Source organism: Rhinolophus sinicus, linkage group LG10 (genome assembly GCF_036562045.2).
Source record: "Rhinolophus sinicus isolate RSC01 linkage group LG10, ASM3656204v1, whole genome shotgun sequence".
NCBI classification, from domain to species: domain Eukaryota; kingdom Metazoa; phylum Chordata; class Mammalia; order Chiroptera; family Rhinolophidae; genus Rhinolophus; species Rhinolophus sinicus.
In genome coordinates, this window is record NC_133759.1 from 39,532,688 (window position 1) to 39,549,007 (window position 16,320).

Below are 16,320 nucleotides of genomic sequence, written 5' to 3' on the forward strand. Positions count from 1 at the left end.
TTCCCCCGATAGAGGGCCCAAAGCAAAGAGGAGACCTATTTGGAAGGAAGAGATGCATTTATTTAGAAGACACCATCAGATTCTCTCCAAAAGTGAAAAGAAAAAGTGAACAAATTTCAGAATCAAAAACCCCAGGCAAAACCAGAAAGGAATTTTCACAGCTCCTTCTGCAAGCTCTTTGAAAAGTACAGTGCACCAGAATACAGGGGAAAAACTAATGAGAATCTCTTAAAGGATCCTTCACCCACCAAACAAGATTTCTTCAGAAACCACCTTGCTCTTGCAAATGACCTTGACCAAAGAACAGCTGAGTAAAACATACTTAAAGTTGTACTGTCATGTGGTAAGATGAAATAAAAAGCTTGTATATAGCCACATATATTGATGTATAAATCCTTGAGGAAGACTAATATAAATACTTACATATGATACTAAATCAACATACAAGACATTGAAGAGATAATAATTAGTTTGAAAAAGTCAAGAACCATATGACTTCACTGATATATGGGATATAAATCTGAAGGCAACAAAGGAACAAGACAAACAAAGAAACAAAAACTCATAGACACAGACAGCAGTTTAGTAGTTACCAGAGGGTAACGGGGGAGAGGGGTGGTGAAGACGGTAAAAGGGGTCAAATATATATGGTGATGGAAGGAAAACTGACTCTGGGTGGGGAACACATAATGCAATATATAGATGATGTATTACAGAATTGTGCACTTGAAACCTATGTAGTTTTGTTTCCTATTGTCATCCCAATAGATTTTAATTAAAAAAAAAAAAAAAAAGATCAGTCTGTGGTTGAGAGCTGGCTTTTTTAACTTGAACACTTGGGAAAAGGGAACCAAAGACTTTTCACGGCATTACAGAAAATCATAATAAAATTAGAGGAAAATAAACACTTGTAAGAATAACAATAAAAACCTCATGTAGTAATTAATCTTTGTGGTTTGGGGGGCGGGATGGAATTCTTTACATCAAAGTTATATTAAAAAATAAAAAGAGAATAAAAGGCACTAGGGGGAAAAAAAAGCCACTGAACCAGATGCAGAAAGGGAAAGTTGAGACAACGGATATACCAGCAATTTTAATCTAGCACTTTTACATGTGATCTTGAGCAGTCTCTCTCTTATGAAGGAGAGGGTAAAGAGAACCTTGTTTCTTATACTGTTTGCAGTACATAGATGCCACCAATCATAACTAATGAACAGTTCTATTTTAAGCCCATAAACATTGCTAAATACGTCTGTAAGAACTTGCACTGCTACCCTTTCCAAGGGTAAATACAAAGAAAGAACAGTATGAGTTGGAAAGAGGAATTTCCATTAGAAAGAAAAGAACATTTCACCATAGATTTCTACATGATACAGCAGTTCCTCAGACATGATTTTATGTGTTTAAGATAGTTTAGAACCAAAAGCAAGCAACAAAGGCCACCAAGGAACTAAAGCAGAGCCATTGTCAATGGAAGAAAACACATTTTTCATATGTAGTCCCGAGGTCCTACTCAGAGCCTATTCACGTTTTAGACTGAAATTTTAACACAACTGACCATCTAGTTTCTCAGTGCACAACAACTCAGAGATTATAAACTAAAAAATGAAAGACAGAAAACTATTACACTGAAAACTGATCAAAGGAGAAACACCATCATTGAAAAAAGGAATTACAAAATCTTAGAATCAAAAATAAAAATTAAAAAGCATAACTGGCAAAGTTTTACTTAAAATAGTACCAATCTTACAGAATTCCATTGACCCGAAGGCTATGTGTCCTACTTTATCTGTGAAACGTTAATGTATTATAGTACCTAGTATAGTGGCTTGCATGGACTATTGAACTTAAGTTCAAATAATGACTATAAAGTGATAGTTTTTAATCCTGAAGTTTCTCACTTGGCAGGTAGGCATTTATATTTTTTTCAACAGACCACAGGTGATTATGATACACAATGAAAATTGAGAAACACTTTTCTAACAGTCTAAGAAAAGGTTATATTATACTCGATATATTATTTAAGAAAGAAGTGAGAATTTACTATGATCTTTAAATGTGTCCAATAAAACTTGTCTTTAAAAAGTTTGGGCATATTGAGGTAATGTGGAGCATTCACTGTGGTAGAACATTTCATCTCCCAAAAGGAGGGAGGGGGTTAAATGACATACTACTGATAGCCAATCTACTCACAGGATAATTTCTTTTGAAACCATATAGATATGACAAATTTATATAATGATAAGTGAAGCAGAATATTCAGTGTAGCATGAAATAATGGTAAAAACTCAATAAAGTTAAAGTTATGTGAAGAAAAGTATCTTACTAACTTCAACTAGAGTAGAGTCTGGGCACCAAATAGTAGCATCTCCCAAACAAAATACTTACACTTATACTACTCACCTTTCTGAAAAATCAGTGTCTATAAATTCTCTAGCCCGTTTTCTATCACTAAAAACAAAAAAGATAGCATAAAAAGAATACATATATAAACAACTTTATTTCACAAATAAGGTATTATAAGTTTAATTCCACAATGAATACAACCTACACAAAAATGGACAAATATAAGATACGCCCATAAAAAAATCCAAAAAGTTAAATTTTATAAAAGGACCGAGAAATCACAACAACATAATTTGAAATTCGCCCAATGAATCATTAGGGAGGAAAATATTGCAGATTTATAAAGGGGAAGGCACAGAAAAGTTTTATTTACTCTGGAATGACTGACTATAAAAACACTAGGCAATCATTACCACCCCCAATAGAAAGCTCAGCTAGAGCTGAAAATATCAAAACCCTGGTCATCTCCAAAGTGAGCCAACACTACTGGCATTGGCTTGGCTTTCATGTTATAATCTCCCAAGGCTATGCAGAAATCCACAGGAACTTCTACATCTGCATGACAGTGCTCATAGGGAGTGAATAAAGGCCATGGAATTACAGGTGATGCTATCATTTCACCTCATTTGATAATGGAAAAGAATGTACACACACATGAAACTCTTGTGTTTCTAAGTTTACATACATGTGTGCATTGTGTATGTATATGAATATGTATACCGCTTAAAACACTTTGCCGAGATTATTTCATTAATTCATTTAATATCCTTGAAGCAAGGAGATGCTTAGTGACAGAATGAAGTTTTGAGTCATTAATTTCACTATTTCTTTTTCTTTTATGGAAAGATAAGATGTTAAAGCAGTGGAGAAAGGTTGGGGAAGAGTATTTTACAGGCAAATATGAAATATGGGGAGGTTTGATACTAAAAGTGGCAAATGTGTAATGGAAAGGATACTGATTTAATAGCCCAGTGTTTTAAAAGAATCAAGGGACAACTCAATGAAAATTTTAATAGATTTGACCTCTTTTTGCTGGTTCCTTTTCTGGTTTTTAAGGAAATAAGAATCCATAGGGGAAATTCTGAGTATAGCCAACAATATATAACTCTTTTCTTATGTTTGTTAAAACAATATAAAATAAGTTTTGATATCTCCAAAGCAGCTAAATGTCAGAATCATAAAAAATAGTTCTCTTTCAGAGTTCAAAAAAGTCAGAAGATTCAGGTGCAAGTTTTTATACTGTTTTTCTCTATTTTAAAATAGTTGCTCCATGAATGGTTTATATCTAAGATATGAAGTGAAATAAAATAGGTGATTTTAAAGGAAACACATTAGTTTTTAAGGAGCTAGACTAACATAAAACAAGAACAGAAGACAAGATCGTGAGAAAAAAAGGTCAGAACTTAAAATAAAAAAGTTTTAAAAATGGTAACTTGTAACAACACTCTTACCCTGGGACCCAGCCAGTAGCTTCTGCTATGTGTGTCTGAGTAACCATTGCTGGTGCAGGGGTATATGGACTCCCAATCAGAACACTTCCTGAACTGGTTAGTCTCTGTGGTGTGCTTATAATCTGTAAAGTTAGGACAAAGAAAAGAATATCTTTAGTTATTAAGAAAAGCCTACAGACACAAAATAAAGTTGACTGCTAACCTACATACGAGGAGGAAACCTTATTGCTTAAAATGCACTTAATATTAATCATCTAAAATGTAAGCAATACCTTTGATTCATTTACATCCTAGGATCTTAAAGCAGTCATAATGCAGGTTGCAGCAAGCAAAGAGCAATTTAGAAGGATTAAGTTGGCAACTGACAATGTTTTAAAAATCAGAAAAATGAAAAGCTTTCTTTGAAATTACAGAACTTAATTCCAGTCAAGCTTGATTCACCAGAACTGGGGTAATAGCAAATCAGATCTTCACAGTCCAAAATATATGCAAAGACATTATACAATTTAGATTACTATACAGATGCAATTTTATCTTATCTTTTTTTAAGAGCATTTCCTCATGTCATTAAATATTCATCCAAGACATTTTAAGAACAGTGAAACATTCCATCACGTGAATTTATTATTCCCTGTGACATATATATGGATATTCAATATTATAAACAACATTGTGATAAACATTTTTGTACAATGATCTTAGCCTTAATTTCTATTTTGTAAGGATAGACTCCAGAAAAGGAATTAATGGAACTAAGGATATGGACTTTTAAAAAAAGTTCCTTGGTATGTGTTTCCAGGTCTTATAATTTTCACTGATAAATAGAACATTTCCCCCCCAAAACTGTTTATAATAATTAATACAAAAACAATTTAGTATTCTAGTAATATCTTTAAAAGTATTTTCATCAAAAAAATAAGGGCATGCATGGTCCAGTGAATGGGGGTATTAATGAAACAAGATTATTCCAATGTGGATAATTGTTGATGGGGTTGCTGGGCACACAGGGGTTCTATTTTTGTAGACTTTCACCATTTTCCATAATAGTAAGGTTTTAAGTCCCAAGTAAGAGAAAAGCATCTACGGGAATGTATACTTTTTAAATGACGGCTCTCAAAACAAAAGAAATAGCTCTATTTCTACTGTCTTATGAAGGTCAAAATGCTAATTAATTTTTGTCTCCCTGAATGAAACCTATTTCTGCAGCCAGTGGCGAAGCTGTCATTAAGTCAGTTGCTAACCTGCTCCATAATGAACCAAAGGGAAGGATTCATCTGCATTCCAAGCTCAGTTCAGACTTACTAAAGTCTAGTCAACATTTATTCATTTATTAAATACTTAAGAACTTTATCTTCTGTTTGTGTTTGGCATTATGCCAATCTGGAGCTAGGGAGATATTACTATATACAAATGCCTAGCAAATCATTTTAATAAGTTAATTCTATAGTTCAAACAACAAACAAACACAGAGATAAATGTCTGTAGAATTCTGATTTTCTACAATATGCCAAGGACTCTTTTTTTTTTTTTTTTTAAAGATTTTATTGGGGAAGGGGAACAGGACTTTATTGGGGAACAATGGGCAAATTGTTGTCCTTTCAATCTTAGTTGTGGGGGGTTCTGTTCAGCTTCAAGTTGTTGTTTTTTCAGTCTTAGTTGTGGAGGGCGCAGCTCAGCTCCAGGTCCAGTTGCCGTTGCTAGTTGCAGGGGGCACAGCCCACCATCCCTTGTGGGAGTCGAACCGGCAACCTTGTGGTTGAGAGGACAGGCTCCAACCAACTGAGCCATCCGGGAGCTCAGCGGCAGCTCAGCTCAAGGTGCCGTGTTCAATCTTAGTTGCAGGGGGCAGAGCCCACCATCCCTTGCGGGACTCGAGGAATTGAACTGGCAACCTGGTTGAGAGCCCACTGGCCCATGTGGGAATCGAACCGGCAGCCTTCGGAGTTAGGAGCACGGAGCTCTAACCGCCTGAGCCACCGGGCCGGCCCCTGCCAAGGACTCTTAAACAAGGCGTTCGGAAGCTTGTTTCATGTGAAAACAGGAACACTAGACAATGTGTTTGGACCCTTCCGTGCACCTCATCTCACCTCCTACCTCCATTTCAAAGCAAGCTCTTTAAAGATAGAGAGAATGTTTGCAGGACCTAGCACAGTGCTCATAAGAAAAGTGCAATAAATACTTACTGAACTGAAACAGAAGACCTAAGGTTAAAAATGATGAAGAAAAGTGTGGCTTCTTTGTTCATTGACAGGATTACATAAAATGCAGTAAGAAAAGACTCTACAATATCAAAAGCATACTTTTCACCGATGACTACATCACACGTTCAAATGTGCTCTACGATGGTGACTTGCGTGTGACAGCTTAAGAAAGGAAAATCTGAATATGTGATTAGTCTCTGATCTACTCTATCCTAGAACAGGAGTCTCCACAAAGTAATTCTAAATGTTTCAACTTACCCTTGAAACAGACTGCATTATTTGTGCAGTATTTATTACTAATGAGTTCTTTTTCTATGTCTTTTATTAGTAGCCTACAGGCTCCGTTTTACCTGATTTAAAGAGCTTTGGAGACAAAAAGAAAAAGAAAGCAGGAAGGGAAGGAAACTGGACATAGGGAAAAAAATGGTTAACAGTATTGAGATGACTTTGGAAATGAATTATGTTTTAGTTTATTTTTTCTTGTTCTATGTCAGATTTTCAGCTGATAATCTTTTCTGATCTGAGGGTGATTAGCAATATAGTCTGTTCCCTTCTCTTAGCACAGGGTTACATAGTAAGTCCTTAATAAACATTTCCTGAATGAACAAACTGGAGAGATGACAGACTTGAATTGGAAAGACAAGTTCAGAAGTTCATGTGAGATGCAATGAGTTCCTAAACTAGGACAATGATAGTGATTCTTAAGAAACAAAACCAAAGGAAAGTCACCAGAACCTAATCAACTACTGAACACAGGAAAATTATATAGGTGATAAGTCTGACGTGCTTTATAAAGCTGAAGCTCAATTGTAAAATCCCAAATTAAAATGAGAGGTTATTAGAGGTAATTACTTCGAATATTCAGTTGATCTGATAAGGAAAATGAACACTTATTTTAAATTTCAGTCCTCCCTGCTTAAAAAAAAAATCTTAATTTAAATGTAATCATGTGGTTTTTTTTTGACAATAGATTACTGTTAGGCTATGAAAATCATGTAGCAATTAAGCCTCATTCTAGAGATTTTTCTGCCCTCAATCAATAAATCTTATGTACTACTGCCATCTACAGTAAGATAAGCCAAGAGAACATCTGTATTCTGAAGGAAAAAACGATCTATATTATAAACTGTTCTATTAAAGGATTTCATTATTTGATAAAATTTTAGTTTCCACTATAACATGCAGTTTTTAACCAAATTAAAATAAAGATAGTCAAGATAATTAAAAGATTATCATATAAACATATGATAATCTTTTAATATATATATAAAAGCAGATGTGAATAACTAAAACAGTTACTGCTAGTTTCTATAAACACAGAAATAACTTTTTTCTTGGGGTTTTTTGAAATTCCTATCTACCACTAAGATTTGGCTTCCAAAAAAACATGTGAAATTTAAATTTTCTTTCCAAAGCAACTGAGTGAGGTTTTATTCAAGAATTTTCTAACAAATATTTCTTAAAATCATGGATGAGACATTGAAGGTGAGGGGACAATGTTCAAAAGAGGCCAGCAAGAGAAGAAAGAAAGGCTCTAATTGGGGTTCTACAACAATTAGGAAATCAAAAAGAAAACTCTGATCCCTGCCCAAGATCTAAGAACTGCAAAAAGTACCCTAGAATTAGGGAGACAAATAAAGGCCGTGGTCTGGCCTGATTTAAAGGAAAGCCCCTAATCTCCTCTCGTTTTTCTGACCTTTCTGCTGATTGTGAGGTTTGCAGTAATTGGATAAGTAGTATACCTGATTACTTACCACTGTCAGAACTGAAGTGTATAAAGGCTATCATGTACATTAGTTCAAATTGACAATGGAAAGAGAAATTATATGTTTCCAAAAGAGAAATTCAAATTTGAGCCACACCAGTTATCACTAAAATACCAACAGGGAATAGTCTCTCAAAATAGACTACAGTAAGGGCCAAACTCGTAAGAGTTCGGGTATGTTTGTTTGATTTTGGTGTTTATATAATCATATTTCAAAATATAGACTTTAAAGTCAGGTACCTTATCTCATTCGTACCTACTATAGTGGCTGGTGAAGGGCAAACGCTTAGTAAGTGTTTTTAAAATATACCCGGAACTACCCTGAAATGGGAATACTTACCTGAGCTTAAGTCTCTGTGAGGTTTGGAGCTAGATTACATTCTTCACATAGTTACAGTACATTGTGTAAGATCTTTGGCTTGAATTCTGTAGATAATTAACAGTCCTCAAGCGATCAGGAAAAATGTCATGTCTAGAATGTCTTAAAATCTTAAAGACTTTCTGGAGCCATTGAATACGTTAAAAAATATTTTTGTCTAAATAATTTTGGGTTTAACATAGTCCACAGTACTGTACATTATGGGCAAATTTTACCCTTATGGCTCTATAGCACTGACAATAGCGAGTTATTAATCAAAAGTCTTTATGTACTTTTGCTAATACATAAAGCCATTGGGTAAAGCCATTTAAATGAGGTATAGTTTTTAGAGTAGCTGCACGCAACTTGTTCATAAATAAGGCTTTCTAAAAGTGCTACACACTTCAAGCTCTAGCATAATTAAGGAAATACCTTCAGAGAAATAGTTAAATATTTCCCATTTTGATTATTTCTACTGTAAAAGATTAAAATGAATTGGCATGTTGTTTTTCCCCAAATGTCCTTTAATCAGAGTTTCAAATTAATAGCTCCAGAAAGAGATGAACTAATGGCTCATGTTCAGTTTATATGAGAGCAGTAAGTATTATTTTAAAAGGGAAAAAAAAGGAAGAGAGCATAAAAACATAACAGATTTCAAATCAATTTAATCAAACAACTAAAAACAAGAAAAACCTCACATAGGGAGCAAAAACCTTAATATTACACAGACAGAACCAGAGTCAAATACATGAAATGAAACATTGAAGAGCATAATGCTTTTCTTTTTCTCAAGACTTAATCAGATACAAACAAAACTTTAAAAAAAAAGTGACCAAGCTAAGAAATTAGAGTATTTGACCAACCATCTTTAGTACAATTATCCTCTACATTAGTCTTATCTAAGCAAAGTTTCAAATTCTAAGATTTGATGATTTTCTTACCATTTGGGGTCCAACATTCACATTTATTGGTTCTAAGGTTTTTGGTAAAATCTTCGTTGGTGAGTTGGTGCTGGAAACTGGAAATGCAACAAACGAAATGTTACCTGAAATGATATGAAAACGCTGAGTTACTGTTCTGCAGTATCAAGGCCACCTTCGAAAGCCATGGTCCTAACCCCAGTTTTGCTTCAGTCATTTGTAACTATCATAGTAAGTAAATTATAAACAAGAAGGGCTTACTGAATAGTCATACCACCAACTGCTTTGTCGTAGTGAATACAATTAGTTCTGCTAAACAGGAAATCTGTAAATAAGTAGTTCAGTCTATTTCCCAATGTACTACTGGACTTTTGGATTTTTTTATACATAATGCAAAGCATAGTTTACACCAGAGTTGAGAAATCCAATTATATCTTTATTAGACATCCTAGAACAAAAAATGTATGAAGTATAACATGAACTAAAATAAACATCTAATATAATTTCTTTATAGTATAATACAAAATATTTATACTAAAAATTAACATTTTCAAAATACTGAGTTGGTAGTTTTTTGAGGTTTTATTACAATAGAGAAAAAAAGGTGCTACCTACCTAGTTTAATGATGTTGGAAATTGTGGATCTGTAGTGTTTTCAAGTGATTTCAACACTTTAAATTTTAAATTAAGGTAGCAAAGTACCACCCCCAAAATTAAAAGCCAACGAATAATTTTCTGAACTACCACATAACTACTTAAGTCCTCTGGACAAACTTCAGTCTATCCATGTTTCTTTTAGAAGGTGTAATCTAATATACAAAGGAGATCACCCGGGAAGTATGTGGAAGAGAGTCAAACTGAAACTCTGGGGGAAAAAAGCCAACATTTAGGAGCAGGACCAGAAAGGCACCTCCTTCTCAGTCTCTTTGCTCAGACAGCCCCCTTTCTTAGCTCTCCCAAAGCTTGCCCATACTCCTTAATCCCCTCCTCTTCTCTCCTAATTCTCAGCAGATAATCATTATCTCCTGTGGTAAGGAAATCAGACCATCAGGCTAAAAGACAGCTCTTCCTCAACCAGTGAACTTATCTGCACTCTCACATATTTTTACTTGATTTTCTCTGACTGGAAATTCTCATGTAGATTACTTCTTTCCTGTCTGCTCTACACTTTCTGTCTCAAGGATCCCACCCATCAATTATGTACTCTGTCTCCAGAGTTTTCAGCTTCATCACTGGCTCCTCCCCTTCAGTTTCTCTCTGCCCATCTGTCATGTATCATTTTCCCTCAATATCCAAGTTTTAAATATCAAATTATTTCTCTTTCTCAAGCTCCCTCAGTAAGACCCAGTACCCAAACCTGCTTCTCTTGCATGTTCCCAGTCTTGGCGTACAACTGAGCCTCGGTATATAATCATCATCCAGGCAGTGATCCACGCCAGAAATAATCAACCCGCTCCTCATTCAGCTGACCACCACGTCCTGTTTGTTATCTCCTTACCCTGGTCCCTTCATGCTGCGGGCACTTCTTTAATTGGGACCTTTATCAAATCTGGTTTGAATGCAACCATGAATATGCAGTGGAATTATCTGGGAAGCAATAAAAAATACCAATGCCTGGGTCCTACCCACACAGCTGCTGATATAACTGATGTGGGGCCAATCTGGGCATTAGACCATTACAAGTTCTCCAGATGGTTTCAGTGTGCAGCTCGGGCTGAGCACCACTGCTCGAACTGGATATCCTACTTCAAATAGCTTTCCTAGCCCCTCCACACATCTCTAACAAACCAGTCTTTCAACTGGCAAAATTGTTCTGGACACTCCCCTACCTGAGGTTTTCAAAGGTTTCACGACACTTCCTAAATGCCTTTCCAACTCCTCCACATCGCAGAGCTCCTGTTTGGAGATCTCATCCCTCCCTGCCTCCCACCCCAGCTTCAGCTACTCAACTCCACATGCAGCCTACTCTCCAATCAGATGAAATACTTCGCAGTTCCAGAAAGACCCCAGTTCAACCAACCTGGCTTTGGTGTACACACCTTTCCTTCTGCTGGGAAGTCTCTCCTCTCTGCTGGGACAACTCCTACCTCTTACTGTGCTTCCCCGAAAATATGACCTAGCCGGACAATCAGCTCTAACGTGTCTTTTGGAGCAAAAATTAATATAAGACCCGGTCTTATATTATGCAAGACCGGGTCTTATAGCAAAATAAGACTAGGTATTTATATTATATTATGTTATATTATATTATACTATATTATATTATACCCGATCTTGTATTACAGCGAAACAAGACCCGGTCTTATATTAATTTTCGCTCCAAAAGACGCATTAGAGCTGACTGTCCAGCTAGGTCTTATTTTCAGGGAAACATGGTAGCACTCAAAATGGGATTTCATACCATTTTCTGAGTTATTACTATGTACCAGAGTCTGGTCTAGAGGCTACCCCCATATACATCATCTCATTAATGCTTGGGACAACAGTGTGAAATATATCATTACTGACTCTATTTTACACATGAAGAAACTGAGATAGAACGAGGTTAAATGATTTGTACAAGTTCCCATAGCCAGTGAGGGCCGTGGCTCTACACTAAGTCTGTGCTGTGTTGCCTCCTCCTTAAAAGCTGTCCCCAGCCTCTGTGGTCTAGGCCCTGGATGCCCTTCTGAATCTGGATCATCATAAACTATTATCATTTACATGTAGTTCTACTATAAGTGGGCTGTGTCTCTCAGCTTTGTATCCTAGCGCCTGGTTTAGTTTCTGGCACAAAATAGTGCACAAAACTATAAAAACGGACTGATTAGCAAAGATTAGAGCTATTTCTTTTCCTCCTCTAGATGCCATAATTTCTGCAATGTACCCTAAATTGTATCTTTTCTCACTTTTTAACAGGTATCATAATTTATACTAAGTTTGAAATAAATTTAAACACCATGTCCTTTGTTTACTGTTTTTGAAAACATGACTGAACAACCAGTATTATGAAATAAAGTTTCCTTACGCTGTCACTGTACAACTGATTTGTTTATATGACATGTATATCTTAACAATTGCTAAAGATTAAGGTTATTATCAGAACTCCCCAAATACGGACCTGCTGAAAAATCCCTCTAACTGGAGGATAATAATCCATGATTCTAGGGGAGGAACAGCTATGTAGGTGACAGACACCTGCCATAAACTCAGTCCCAGGCAGGAGAGGAACACACCACAGAACATGTGAGGCAGAACACAGCTCTGAAAATGTCTGGCTCGCAGATGGTTTTTTAAAATGACCTCAATGCTGCTGAAGGTTTAAGATGATATCATCTCTGATACACTGTTTTAGAAGCAAAAGTCAAAAACTTGCCAAGAAAAAAAGAAACAGTGAAACAAAAAAAGATAATTAAGGTCAGAGAACAGGTTGACCCTAATTTTAAACCTAATACTAAGGAAAATTAAGAATATAAAACTTTGGCCAAAAACAAAAAAAGAAACATCATTAAAGCCAGATCTGTCATGCCAGTTAATACCAACAGAAATAGAGGGAACTTAATAAATTTGACAAATCGATTCTAAAGCATATCTGAAAGAGTAAAGGCAGAGAACAGCCAAGAAAATTTTGAAAACAGGAATAACGGGGAAAAGGGAAACTTCTACCCTACCAGATTTCAAAATTACTACATAGCTAGAGTGATTGAAATAAGAGGATATTGGCTAAGAAGCAGATAAAGAAATTGACAAAATAGAAATTAAAGTCCAAAAATTACTTCACTTATATATGAAAATTCTATATATGGTAGAGATAGCATTTCAAATCAATGGGGAAAGAATGGAGTACTTAAAGAAATATTGTTGAGACAAGAAATTGTCCCTTTGGATAAAAGAAAGATTAGAGTTCACTTTCTCATCTTACACAAAGATAATTCCAGAAAGGTAAAATATTTAACTATAAAAATTAAAACCATAAAAGTATGAGAAGAAATGTAGTAATTTTTTTATAATTTGGGGATGAGCAAGCCCCTTCCAAGCATGTTACAGAATTTAGAAATCTTAAGTAAAAACAGAATTGATAGATTTGACTACCTAAAAGTAAATATCTAAGTAGCAAATGACCCAATATACTTAAAAGACAAATCTAAGAGTTGGTAAACATATTTGCAACACATAGGTCATTAGATTATATCCTTAAAAAATTTTTTTATTTACTTAACTTCCCACTTAAAAGTCAACAGCAATAAGATAATATGTCAATATAAAAATAAGCTGAGTACATGAAGAAATGTAAATGTCAGTGATTCTATGAAAAGATGCTTGATTTTAATAATGAAAAAAATAACGAAAAAACCTTTTTCATCTACCAGATTAATAAAGATTCAAGTTTGATAATGCTTGAGTTGGTAAAGGTGTGGTGAACTGGGTATATTTTTAAAATATTTACTTGGCACCTACTACATATACGTCAAATACTAATGCTAAGCACTACGGATATTCAGTGCAAGTGACGTGTCCCCTGCACTCCAGGGGCTAATAATACACTCTGTCGGTGGAGGGAGCCCTGAGAGCCTTTCTGGAGGGCAGTATGACAGCATAAACTGGGTATTAGAGCACAAAAGTTTAGAAAGTGCTTTAAAAACAATTATACACACGTTAAAGCCTCTTTCCACCTCAGCGGCTGCCCTCCATTGCCTAAGTGGCAAGCTGACCCCTGGCCTTTGCAGCAACATCACAATTAACAACGTGCATACCCTCTGACCAGCAATTCTGCTGCTGGATACATATCCTGATAAGCTAAGCAGGTAAGAACAATTATACCTGTCCTAGGATTGCAGCACTGTGGATAAAAGCAAAAACCTGGAAACAATTTAAATGTTTAACCATCTTCTGGTACATGTATATGATGGAATATTATACAGCCCCCAGCCCCATACAAGTCCGTATTGCTATGGAAAAATGTTCCCATTATAAGAGAACATGATTAGTATGATTCCATTTACCTCAAAAACTACATATACACATAAGGTTATATATAAAAAAAAAAATCTGGCAAGATAAACAAATTTAATAGAGGTTAGCTCTGGTGAGCATATGAAGGAATGTTTCACTTTGTTTAATACTTTTTTATTACTGAAAAAAACATTTTATGAACATGCATGCACTTGTTTTATAATTTAAAAAGCTACTGCCCCTCTGAAGGAAAAGAAAAGAGAGAAAGCGAGAATCAGCCACAGCTACTGAAACAAGATGAAGGTCTATAAATAAGGTATCTGTGTTTTTTAATTACTAAAAATGAAATCTGCTTTAGAAGCAGTTAAAGGGGCTCCACTGGGATTTCAATAATTGTAAAATCCAGAAATAAAAGCCATGTATGTATTTAGATATAATTTACTTTCATCAAATTAACTAGGTTCAAAGCAGAAATACTTTTTTTTTTTTTTTTTTTTTACTCAAAAGGACATGTAAATATCCTTTAACCTATGTGAATAGGTTAAAAACATCCAGTCTCCCAAAAATTCAGCCAGGTTAAGACAAGTAAACCAAACCAAGTCTAAACAATTGTTCCTAAGTACTTGGCCTTAATTCCTAGCTTCTTGGCAACAGGGGCCTGACACTGTCCAGAAGCCAATTCCTGGCACTTGATGCATTTACTAAAAACAAAAATTTAGAGACCTGCCTGGATTTTGGTTCTGGCAATTCCCTGAATTAACTAAACGAGATCAATCACCCAGGGAAGGAGCTAGGAAAAAGAGCATTATGCCAAATCTTGGCACAGGCACAAAATTTAGGCTCAAATTTTATTTCATTTTCTTGAGTAAATGGAATCTTTCTGTTTTCCATTAAAATCGTCTAGACACCAAAGATTGCTTTCACTCATAATTCTTTAGGGGGTTCCAGTTCCAGTTAATCACCTTCAATATGTCCAATTAAAATGAAAAAACTCAGTCAAATAATTGTAGTTTGTCTACATGACGCCAGTATATTTTTTCACAGCACTGACTTTCTGGGAAAAAAAATTTTTTGTTCTTTTTTTTGCCTGCATTAGCTTTTGGAAAACCCTTCTTAACCCAAGGCTGTATCACATCCTCCTAGAAGAACCAAATTAGTAACTTACTACGGGGAAAAAATATACCTATTTTATGAGTTTGTAAATATGTCAAAGCAGAAGTAGTGTTACATCCCATATGTACAGGGTCCACCTTCACAGGACAAGCTAACCTACAGCCTTAAATAAACATTCAAAAATGACCTAAACTGTGGTAGTGTATATGTCTGTCAAACGTTAATTCTACTGCATATAAATTATACCTTAATAAAAAAATGATGGGAAGAAGCAACTGGGGCAATTTCATATTTATTAGTAAAAGGCCAATTATAGATTATACAACGCTCTTGCTTTTTCCTCTTCTGTTACCTCATTTGGAGCTATTTTTTAAACAGGTAGTTCATGTATTTGTCTAAATTATATCCCCAGCTACTGTCTCTTGTAAATCTCCTGCATCATCACAATCTTGCCCTCTCCACTAGAGTATTCTCATCAGCACATAAACACGCATTATTTCTTTCATCTAAAAATAAAATATATTTTTCTTAACCCTGCACAGCTCTTTGGCTACCAAACTCATCATTTCTGTTGCTCTCTACAGCAAAACACAAAAATCTGTCAACGTTTGCTATCTCTACTCTTTTTCTTTCATCCACTCCCATTTCTCCCCACCCAACTTCATGGAAACAGCTTTTGTCAAGACATGTCCATGTTGTTAAATCCAGTGGCCAATTCTCAGCTTTCAACTTACCTTAACCTACCAGCCATATTTGACACTCCCCGACCTCCCACCTTCCTTTGAAACATTTTTCCTTTGGCATCCAAACTACGACTCCCTATTGGTTCTCCTAACTCACTGGCTTCTCCTTCTCAGTCTTGATTGCTGACTCCTCCTCTCTAAAAACACCTCGGAGCTCCTCAGTGTGGTCCTCCCGCTCTTCTCAGTCAGCACGTCCTCACTAGGTGATCTGATGGTTCCCATGTGTACTTCTCCAAATCAAACCTCTCTCCTGAACTTCAGATGCACACATCCAGTTGTCATTTCTCATATCTCCATTTTGATGTTTAATAGGTACCTTGAACTTAACATATCCAAAATCTAACTCCTGACTGCTCCCCGTCCCAATTCACTGATCTATCCTGTTGGCTCTATCTTTAAAATACATCCAGAAGAGAACCACTTCTCATGCAGTCCACTGTTATCCCTCTGGTCCAAGTCACCATCTCTTGCTTGAATTATTACATCTTCCT

At 35.6% G+C, this 16,320-nt stretch overlaps 1 protein-coding gene across 10 annotated transcripts in view; it reads right to left on the minus strand.

The window, feature by feature from the left end:
* TFDP2 (transcription factor Dp-2) overlaps positions 1–16,320 on the minus strand; it is a 186,638-nt gene that overhangs the window by 62,742 nt on the left and 107,576 nt on the right. For 8 of the 10 annotated variants that reach the window (XM_074312942.1, XM_019747140.2, XM_019747137.2 and 5 more), the window contains 3 exons: positions 9,063–9,166; positions 3,798–3,919; positions 2,404–2,451 (listed from right to left, as the gene is read on the minus strand). In XM_074312942.1, coding sequence (XP_074169043.1) covers positions 2,404–2,451; positions 3,798–3,919; positions 9,063–9,166 — 274 coding nt within the window. The remainder of the gene's footprint in view (positions 1–2,403; positions 2,452–3,797; positions 3,920–9,062; positions 9,167–16,320) is intronic. The other 2 variants (XM_019747143.2, XM_074312939.1) reach the window with 1 other exon arrangement.